The sequence below is a fragment of the Hoplias malabaricus genome, chromosome 18, assembly GCF_029633855.1.
Source record: "Hoplias malabaricus isolate fHopMal1 chromosome 18, fHopMal1.hap1, whole genome shotgun sequence".
Taxonomy (NCBI): Eukaryota; Metazoa; Chordata; class Actinopteri; order Characiformes; family Erythrinidae; genus Hoplias; species Hoplias malabaricus.
In genome coordinates, this window is record NC_089817.1 from 9,057,160 (window position 1) to 9,068,244 (window position 11,085).

At 40.9% G+C, this 11,085-nt stretch overlaps 2 protein-coding genes and 1 long non-coding RNA gene across 3 annotated transcripts; 2 read left to right on the forward strand and 1 right to left on the reverse strand.

The window, feature by feature from the left end:
- Positions 1-643: 643 nt before the first annotated feature.
- Positions 644-1,609, forward strand: LOC136675162 (NFIL3 like protein-like). The gene has a single exon (XM_066651588.1). It carries the CDS (start codon positions 644-646, stop codon positions 1,607-1,609), a length of 966 nt encoding a protein of 321 aa, XP_066507685.1.
- A 1,802-nt stretch (positions 1,610-3,411) lies between these two features.
- Positions 3,412-8,251, forward strand: nfil3 (nuclear factor, interleukin 3 regulated). The gene is made up of 2 exons (XM_066651147.1): positions 3,412-3,587; positions 6,454-8,251. Exon 2 carries the CDS (start codon positions 6,597-6,599, stop codon positions 8,007-8,009), a length of 1,413 nt encoding a protein of 470 aa, XP_066507244.1. The 5' UTR covers positions 3,412-3,587; positions 6,454-6,596; the 3' UTR covers positions 8,010-8,251.
- Positions 8,252-9,356: 1,105 nt separating this feature from the next.
- LOC136674598 (uncharacterized) lies at positions 9,357-11,072 on the reverse strand. Its single transcript, XR_010796070.1, has 3 exons — positions 10,915-11,072; positions 10,370-10,545; positions 9,357-9,864 (listed from the first exon to the last, which is right to left on the reverse strand). It is a non-coding gene; the product is annotated as an uncharacterized lncRNA (long non-coding RNA).
- Positions 11,073-11,085: the final 13 nt, after the last annotated feature.

The following is an 11,085-nucleotide window of genomic DNA, read 5'->3' on the forward strand; positions in this document are numbered from 1 at the left end:
AGACCAATTTTAAGCCTTAAGGAATGCTGCTGTATTTTTATATCCATTTTGTTTGCATTGGAAAGGTCAAATATTATGAATGCACAATGTATATATATTTTTTTAACTTTCATTTTAAATTATTTCACCTTATGCATACACTGTGTGTCTGTAAATCCAATAGGTCATTGTTTCATGTAGTTATATCTACCCAATATGTTTCGAAAGTCATATTTAGAGTCAGTTTAGAGACAAAAAGCTAATACATTAATACACTGCTCCCAGAAACAGCATTTTGGCTCCAGGGAATGTGCTGCCACAAAAATGCCAAAAGAAAATAGAATGATATTTCGTAGTCTCCGGCAAAGAAATTTTGGAATCAAGTCCAATGCGTTGAGATGGTGTATTTGATGCAGTAGTCTGCGATGTGGAGCGAAACATGTACTCTACCCCTTAACGTGTGGGATACGGACCTCGGGGCGAACCAATGGTTGCTAAGGGGGCGTCAATATGCCCTGGTTCCGGAAGTGTGACTACTTCATATTTAACAGCTTTGTGCGTCCTTGAGCTTCATTTTAAGTTTATTAAGCTGGGAAATGTGCACAAAGGCGTGGAAACGTGTTTTTTCTTGAAGTGATATTTCGTATAGAGCGCACTTGTAGACATGTCTTCCTCCATCACCTGTTGCACTCATCCGGAGCTGGTCCCGGATAACCGACTTTATAGCGATAATGACAGATACGGGAGCTCTGTTAACGGGCACAAGTCGGACATGACCGTAAAGAGAGGCGCCACAACGCGTCGTAAGAGAGAGTTCACGCCGGAGGACCAGAAAGACGACACGTACTGGCTTAAACGGAGCCGAAACAACGAGTCTGCGAAGAGGTCGCGACTGCGCAGGCGTATGGAGGAGAGTCTGCTCGAGGCGAGAGCCGTTGAACTCCTGCGAGAAAACGAGAAACTGAAGGCGGCACTTTCCGCGATTCATTACAACATCGGCGTCAAAAACCACTTCGATGCTACTGTGGGTCATTCTGTGAGCCAAGGACCCTACAGAGACACTTATATGTCCTCTAGAGCCTCCTGTCTGGCCTCTTTAACGGACTTTCCCGACCCCTTGCCTGGAACTGACGGACTTTCACGTTATTCCTTCTCCTGCCGAGGTCAAATGCGTCTGGGTCCAACATACGACCCAGGGATGGAAAAATGCACTTCCGCGAACGTCCTGAGAGCCCAAGTCCTTGATAACATTCAGCAGATGGACAGAAGTGTGCACTGCCACCTGGGAATCCCTGCATTTGGAGATAGAAACTCTCCATCAAACCTGTGTGTTCCTGAGTGTCAAAGAGAAGCCGTTCAAAGCTATAGCAGTCCAAATATGAACTTAAGCCACAATTATTCTGGGCACTATGATGAAGGTGATATGGTGGCCCCGGGGTTCACCCGACCCCAGACTAACTGTGGCCCCACTCATATAGGGCATGACCCTTACATACAAGGCAATGGTCCAGTAATCATTCAAGATAAAGAGGGAAACAGTACCAAATCTAAGGAACCTGAGCGTGTTTTGCCACTTTTGCCACACAAGTTACGCTACAAAGTTAGTAAAGCCTGGAGGGAGCATAACTAGGGATGCACCATGTTAACATAATCTTATCAGTTGTATTACTTTAAAAACACTGATATTTAAACTGATAGCTGAAGTTCTTAAATGTTTAAGGGACACTGACTATGCATTTTATTCATTATTATATATTAATGACACTTGACACAAATAAATGTTATCTTTGATGTTGGAATGAAATGGTGTCTTTATTTTTGTGTAATGTCACTATTAGAAAATGCCATCTGCTGTTAACAGGTCATCATTATATATATATGTGTGTGTGTGTGTGTGTTTTACACTGGGAAGTGCTATACAAACTGATAAATGTTTCTAAATTGATATATCCACATTGGACATATGTCCCTCCATCATCTCCCCAAGTATTCAACAATGACATCGGTCAGTACAAAATTAACCAACCAAAATATGAATGTCATATCGTCAAATTAGCTGACTGTAGCTTAAGTCTGTGTTCTTATATTTACGTTTACAAATCGGCCAAGACTGGTAAGAATAGCGAAGATGGAGAAGAATCTAAATATATATTTTGTGTACAAAAACACTTACAAATAAACAAGTGTCTCATCCATAGAGAGTTCACAACTGTATGGTTTACAGATTGCTATGCATCTCTAATATCCATACACACCACTGAATACTGATAGTTTGGCTTTATATGTAGTTTATATGTGGACAGCTTTGGAAGAATCTTTTTTCAGAATGTTTAACTTGCATATATATATATATATATATATATATATATAAACTCACACCTGTACAGTCTACTCAGACTGTAAATGGTATGCATCAAACGCATACTATTTACTTATTTACTTATACATACATTTATTTATTTGTTTATATAATTATTTTTGGTGTCTTTTTTTTCCTAAAAGCAGATGGAGTCTGAACTTACAGATCGTTCCTAGATCCGCGGCTAGACACTAGAGGCCGCTGGTGCTGTTCATTTGATTAGTATTATTTAATCTTTTTTTTTTATATAATCTTAAACACATGTGATATGTTGAGCAATTAAAGCAATGGTTTGGCAATTAATAAAAAAACAACAACACATTATTAATATAATAAATGTGTATGTGTCATACATTATTCAGAACTAGGTTTAACTGCTGTTGTTTACAGGACTGAGTGTCTTCAGGTCAGTTACAAAATCAACCAGGTGACATGATGTAATTTCAAAGACGGTTTTTTTTAAAGTTATATGACCACATACTGACGTAAGTGTTTTTATATCTTTTGACCTTTAAGCTATGTTTTGGTCAGACCACAGTATATGTTTAGTGTGTGTGTTTGCGTGGGGTGTTAAACACATTACACAGAGCAAACTAAAAATAAACTGAACAAACGTTTAGATTAAGGGAGTTCCAACGTCGTACAAAATTATGCGTTTGTTCCATTTATATTTTAGAGTGTACAGAATTTAGCCTGTTTTGTGATTTACCAATCTCTACTAAGCAAATGATGAACAAAAGTTGTGCCCAAGTTTATATTATAACAATAATACATCCTTTTCCTTTCAGAACCCGTTTGCTCTTATGGTAACCCCTCGCGCTATTCTTCCCTCTGCACTCCTCCATTGGCTCAGTGATTCTCCGCATGTCTGTCCCAACTGTAAGACCACCCCACCATCACCACCACCCAAAAAAAACCCATTCATTTGCATTGGGCCAGCGATGAAACCCTCACAGAAACATGATTGGCTCAAATCGGAAAATGCCGGATTCCTATTGGCTGAGAGGCGTGTCAGTATCCCGCGCGCTGCCAATACACTTCTCCACTGACCTACTAACACAGATCCATGAGAGAGCGGCCAGTCCGCGAGAGAAAACGCCGAGGAGAAACACGGAATCATTACCTCACCTTTAAAGGAAGTTTCAGCTGTTTTACTGCTTTGCGCAGATGAAACCCTTACTGCTTCTTGTCGTTTATTCACGTCTCCATTCACCGCGGACTATCTGACTGGACCGACGCGTCATTAAAGGTAGGAATAGCGCTTTTGTTTAGTTGTTTTATTGTGAGTCACCCCAGACCGTTACTGGTTTGTTTGGGCTATTTTCAACCGCCTGTTTCCTTACATCGACTATTCTTAACCACTGTAATGTACCTGGCTATTTCTAAAAATAATGCTGGCCGGCAAAGGCCATGTGCAAGTGACCAAAACTAAGGCAGCATTCTCCCTCATTCTCAAAGGTTTTCCTTTACAAAATAAAAAGACAACTTTGGACCCATAGAGCGGAAAAATATTTCCCTATAGCGTTATGAAAGCTAATTCTTCTGGGTTCATTAAGGCAGGAGGTGTCAGGATTTGAATCACGTTTCTATCAAAACGTTGCCATTGCAATGGCACAGTGACCCAGAACTGTATTAACGTGCAGAGGATTATCTCGTTATTTACCACATTGCCTGGATTTACGTGTTTTCTGATGTTAATCAGTGGGTATGGATTTATTACGGCTAATAAACTACGCGGGTTTGCACTTTCTAGATTTTGTTTACATAGCAGCGCTAAAGCATGAATCAAAAAAAAATATTTATATAGAAACGCGCCTGGGCTTAGAGCTCTGACAGCGTCCCAAATGCGCCTCCAATGTTATTTCCATTTCATATTCTAAACTGAGGAGACACGGAATCGTTGCGTAAGGAGCACTGCGTTTGCTTTGATCGAGTTTATTACAGACTAGTCCTGGACAGATAGGAGGCTACGGGAATCTGGGCCAGGGATGGCAGGAATGAGGGGCACTGAATGAACACCAAATAAAAACCCTCGCAACTATTACTTTGTAATACCGGCTTATCGAGCAAAACAGCGTCTTGTAGTCGTTGTGACTCGTTAATATTTGACAGTGTCCTGACGTAGCCTTTGAACAAACTTATCTTAGATCCTAAATAGGGCGGCGATGTGGAGTGGCATTGAATGTTTTCTGTCACCAGTCAACCCAGGCCTGTCAGAAACCATAAAACAAGCAGGACTTGATTGTTTTGCAGTTTTTATTGAGGCAAAAACGTGTTGTTGTTTTTTTGTTTGTTTGTACAATTTGATGATCGTGCCATGTGCATTAGTGCAATAAGTGATGGCGAGATGTGCTGTTACAAAACGCACCGAACGCCCACATGCACACCTGTAATGCTCGTTCCCTTATACATGAATTAGGCTATTCTAACGACACAAAACCGCATTGCACTGCGGAACCAGATCCATATTTCGTCCCCATACACCTTGGGTTTTGTTGTTTGGGTTCAGCCACGTGTGATGATGATGGTCTCGCGCATTCCTTTGTTCAGTGCAGCCGAGCTTATATCTAGGATAACGCTGAGCTGGCGCTCGTGGTTTCGCTGGATTTCTGAGCACCACAGACACAGCATCCACGCTACCCAGGTTTATTTGAACCACAGGGGGTTCTTCGCGGCTGGGGACGGCTGTAGAGGTATAATTGAGTGGACTGGGCAGCGCCTCGGCGCTTGTTTGGGACCGAAACGTTGAAGGTCATTGCCATGATCAGCTCACTTTTCCAAGGATCAAAAATGACGAGCCTTCAACTCGTATGGTTCTCCGAGGCTTTTAGTATTATATGTCTATAGGAAAACCAGCAGACGTGTTATAGAAATCATGTTATTTTGCTGTAATCATGACCATGCGCTTTGCTTTCTGCACTTTTTTGCGTAACCGACCTCCGGCGGTGACGTCACCCGCATGCTTTACTGGGGCTCCTTGCTTTGGCGTTGCATAATTCGACAAATGGAGGGAAAAAAACGACCCCTTAAAGTTTTTTTAAGCATAAATAATTCGATATTGTAGTTCGTAAGCATAATGGTAACTTTATTTAAATAAGTCAGCCCTACAGGTGAGCTGTATTAACTTAAACGGCCATACCTCCTTAAAACTAGCCTTTCATAAGCTATTTATCATGTTGTGTAATATTCGGAAGTACAGCATTATTTGCTCCAAAAAAGCATAATCTTGGGGAGATATGAAAATTAAAAGAAATATTAAAAGTAAGATATTTTGCCTCAAGGGGACCATGGTGTTGCCATGTGCATGTGTCAAGGATTCGTTCTTATGAGTAACAGTTAACCCACCACGCACTGACTGCCCTTGGCCTAGAAATTAGATTGGTTTTGTCAAGAGATGATTCCTAGCAAAATATCAAGCTTGTGTTTGCAAAATTAGACCACATTATTAATGTATTCTGCCAAAGAAGAATGTTACTTTATGATCGAGAGCAATGGCGTGTTGCTACTCTTTAAATTTACATAATATCACTTTATCGGCTGACAAGCTGCTGAATCACATTTGCCAATGGCAGGACTGTGCCTGTCTGAAGCTCAGTGATGTCATGGTTCAGGAGCACTGAGGAATTCAAAGGCAAAGACACAGTACAATGTGCTGCACTCAGGAGAACTCTGCTGTTATTACAAATAGCCATTCACAACATTAATAAATTGGTTTTAAATAAAACGTCAATTAATAGTATGTGTTTGTCTCTGTTTTTTAATTGACTGTTAACTCTTTAGTTCATTGTCATTCATTAATAAAATAAACCCATCCTCATCTTGACATTTTATCAGATCCTTTGATGTAGCACCATGAATTCTTCACTTTCTCATGGGTGGAGTCAAGCTGTGTAAATGATAATTACTTTCTATAGGAGGTCTGAGCATCTGAGTCTAATAAACAGTGCCTGTAATTTAGAATGATTCACAGTGAATGATTCAGACATGTCTTAAAGCGGTTCCTGCTCCGAACAACTGAAGTCAACCATCATTAAGACTAACCACTTTGGTTAACAATAACTAGCTTGTGCCATTTTGTCTGATCTCTAAAAATATGTTCTATGTGTCTCCTTCAGGTCCAGACAAACAAAAATCCCCATCAGGATTTCTGAACGGACACCCATGACATCAATAGCACTTAGTTTACAGTAAAGATGTTCTGTGTCTACAGCTGTTCTACATGAGTGGGCCCTACTGAGCTTATGCAGTCTGGATCCTGATGTTTTGTAATATGCAGGCCATTAAAAAAGAGCCAAGTTATGGTGGAGAGGATGCCCTGGTTTTAGCTGTGGCTCTGCAGGGCACGGACAGGGACCTGATCAATCACAATCTGTCCACCATGCCCTTCAAACCCAAGAACACCACATGCCGCAGGAAGAGGGAGTTCATCCCAGAGGAGAAGAAGGATAATCTGTACTGGGAGAGGAGGCGCAAGAACAACGAGGCAGCTAAGCGCTCTCGAGAGAAGCGGCGACTCAATGACATGGTTTTGGAGAGCAAGCTGATGGCACTAGGCGAGGAGAATGCTTCACTAAAAGCTGAGCTGTTGTCCCTCAAATTGAAGTTTGGTCTAGTGAGTTCTGCTGCATATGCTCAGGAGGTGCAGAAGATATCCACCGCCACCAATGCCCTCTACCAAGACTATGTGACCCCTGGCAATGCCAAAGGCTCCTATGCCAGAGAGCTGGAGCCATCACGATTAGGAAGTAGCTGCATATCGGTTATCAAGCACTCACCTCACAGCGCCTTATCTGATGGGTCTGAATCTAGCACGGTAACACAGGGCAGCCCTTTGATGAACATTTGCAGGACTCCTGAAATCATCAAGCAAGAGCCTATGGAGAATGGCAGCTACACCAGAGACCAAGCAAGTCCCTATGAACTGTATAAAAATTACCTGAATAGCCCTTTCCCTGGAGGCTATTCCCAACCCTCCCCATTCCTCCAGATCACCAGATCGTCCAGTAACTCTCCCCGAACCTCAGATGGAGATGACGGGACCGTGAGTAAGTCATCAGATGGCGAGGATGAACAGCAGGTTCCTAAAAGTCTGGTGACATCTACTGCGGACCCAAAGAGCGTGATAGTCTCTGCCCTCAAAGTGCCAGACACCAACGCCTCAGCTCTACCCCACAAACTGCGCATCAAAGCCCGGGCCATCCAGATCAAAGTGGAGGCCATCGATCCAGACTATGACTCCTCAGGGAAGTCCTCTTCCCCTATCGACATGTCTGCAAGAGGATGCTACCAGATGACTCATGGTGGTACACCTGAATACACCCAATCATCTCTGAGCCCGCTGTCCCTGCAGGTGAACAACGTCCAAGACTGGAATCACCAGCCTGAGTACTGGCACAAAGACCACCAAGAGGCTCCACAAAGTGGCTGCAAGAACAGACTTTGCCCTGAGTCACCAGGGCCTGTAAGTGACAAACTCATCGTTGACCTTAAAGACAGCTGCTACGGCAGATCAGAGTGCGAGAACTTGTACTTGAAAAAGGGTATTGCTGACCTGTCGGCAGAAGTGGCCTCCCTGAAACGGCTGATTGCGACACGAAAGGGGTCCGTTATTGAGTCCACCAAAAGCACTACTGAACATGACTCAGTATCAAAAGGATGTTTCTCAAACTGAGGCTTTTCTGTTTTGCACAACACCTGTTTTCCACTGTGTCTGCTACTGCACCGTGCGGTTCAAATGGTGTCTAAAAGCTGCAGTTCATTGAGATGAATAGTGGTTTTGTGCACTTACTGTTGTAGTTTGGTGTGTCCTATTGATACTCCTTTGGTAGCCCAGAAGCCAAAATGTTGGCTACTACATGCAAACTTAATTCTCTCTCTTCTCAAAATTTGTTGTACATTGTATGTTTTTTTTGTTGTTTTTTTTTGTTTACAATAAATGTATGTAAGCACTGAAGCACCAATTTGTCTTTTTCACCTTTCCCAGAGTGGTTTGGGAAAAAGTGTATTGTACTATGAATCTTTTAAAGATTTTGAATGAACTGCAGCTCTAGACTGACAGTGCCTCCTTCACATTTTGTTGTACTTGTGTCATTTCTATGGAGGTTCATGGCTTTTACCATGGGTCCTATTTAAAGGAACTATAGGTAGCATTTTTTTTCATGTTGTTGAGTTCTCAATAAAATGAATATTGCTTAAAGGGCATTTTGGAATGGATTGTAATACTGCAAGACACAAAAATTCAGGTCAAGAGGAAGCATGTCGTTTCCACAGTATTCTGACAGAATGCGAAAATTATATCCTGTTTCTGTGTCGAAACTAGCAGCAGGAAAATAGTTGACTGCATCTATATAAATGATAGGTGATTTCCAAACTGAAACAGTACACAGTGCTGGCATTTATAGGCAAAGCAGTCATGTGTATGACATACAGTATGTGGCAGATGATTCATTTATGTATGTTATTCAGGTAAACAATGAAAGCAAGTTTGTCATTCTCAAATGCTGTCATTTAGTGGCCATGCTTTAAAGGATAGATCCTGTTTGAGGATGATGCTCTCATATAGTAACCCTACTGTCTCACTATAAACCATAATCTTATATTCTTTATGAAAAGATATCATTGGATGCACAAGTTAGGGTGATTCATCATGAGGTTTACGCTGTATATTTTAGGATACCATTGTGGCTTATAGATATGAATTCCTCTTTCTCCAAGATATAAATGTCAGTGCATTCAAACTGAAGGGCTTAGAAGGTTATAGAAATACATGACATGCACATTATATCATACTATATGTGACTGGAGACACAATGCACAAAAATTCCCCTGTAAAATTTTAATAGTTCGAGAGTGTATGAAGTCACTGAGAAAGAAATTCTCAGGTATAATTTATTTGGCAAAAATAATTAGCATAAATTTTTTTGCCTAAAGCTTAAAATATACATAAATATGCTGCATCTATGTTTAGATTTATTTAAAACATACAATATATATCCACATTTTTAACTGAATCGTTACTTCTATGGGATATTGACCTTTTCAAAAACAGCTTGAGTAGAAGTACAAAGACCCAAAGTTTAAGTTCTGAGTTCCCTTTTACACTGGAACTCTTACATCCAGCATCTATCAGCACAGGAACTTAAGTTAAGAAGGTTCAATTTTCTGTTGCTGTTGTATGTAATTATCATCAGTCAAAAGTCAGAGGTGCGACTGTTGGCAACTTAATATACACTATATGGACAAAAGTATTAGGACAGACCTAATCACAGATGTCACTGTCACATACCTCCAGGGTCCTGGGGTTTGTGAGTTTCGAGCCCCACTCCGGTTGACTGTCTGTGAGGAGTTTGGTGTGTTCTCCCTGTGTCTGTGTGGGTTTCCTCCAAGTGCTCTAGTTTTCTCCCACCACGTCCACAAACATCTATGGGTGTGAGTGTGTGTAGCCCTGCGAAGGATTGGCACCCCTCCAGGGTTTGTTCCTGCCTTGCACCCAGGGATTCCTGGTAGGCTCCGGACCAAATGCGACCCTGCATTGGATAAACGATTACAGACAATGAAAGAAAGAACAATTCAGTCCCGTTGCCATAGGTATATAAAATCAAGCAAGTAACCATCCATATACTCTGCCTTGGCAATCATTTGTAATTAGAAAAAAATTTGAAAGAGCACACTCAACTTGAGCGTGGTTCTGTAATAGGATGCCAATTTTGCAAAATATCAGTGACATTTCTTCCACAATAAATGTTGAGTGATATTACTGAAAATTGGAAATCATTAGGAACCACAGCAACTGATACATGAAGTGCTTGACCATGTTAAAAAGTTAAAAAGCAGTGTCACTGAGTGCTTAATAAAAACTGCCAACTCAACAATAACTGCATCGTTTCAAACCTCCTGACATCAGCACAAACTGACTGCATTGTGCCAACTGTCAAATTTAGCAGAAGACAGATAATAATACAGGGTTAAATTTTCAGGATTTGGCCTAGATCCCTAGTTCCAGCACAGAGATATCTTAATATTTCAACATACCACAACATTTTGGACAGTTGTTCAAATGCTTCCAAATTTGTAGGAACTGTTTCGGGAGTCTGTCCCAGCACGGCTGTGCTCCAGTACATAAAGCAATCTCCATAAAGACACAGTTGTGTCTATTTGGTGTGGAAGAACGTGATTGCCCCATGCAGAACCTTGACACCACCAAACACCTTCAGGATGAATTTGAACAGAGATTACTAGCCAGGACCTCTTATCCAATTTCAGTGTCTTCACACAGACACCCTCCAAAATTTTGTAGAAAACTTTCCCAGAACACTGGAAGATGATATGGGGCAACTCCATATTAATGTGTATAGATTTTGCACAGGATGTCCTAAATGTCCCTGGAAGCGTAACATGTTGGTGTCCCATTTTGTCAATACAGTATAGAGTATGTCATTATAATATGGAATTAATAGTTCATTCATAATGACTTAATTATAACTCATTTAAATGTTATACCTTACCTTTGAAGGTACTTAAGCAAAGGCAAATGTATGATTTAGCAAATCACAATTGTTGACATGTGAAAATATTACCTTTAGAGTTAACAGTTCAGATTTCTTAAGAGAGTTCATAGTCTGTGGACTACACAATAATCTTCTAAACAATTAATAAACTAATATATCACGTTCAAATAATAAAACTAATATGTTTGAAGCATCTAGCTAATTTTTTTTTCATCCGGGGAAATCCGTGCAGCCGTTATG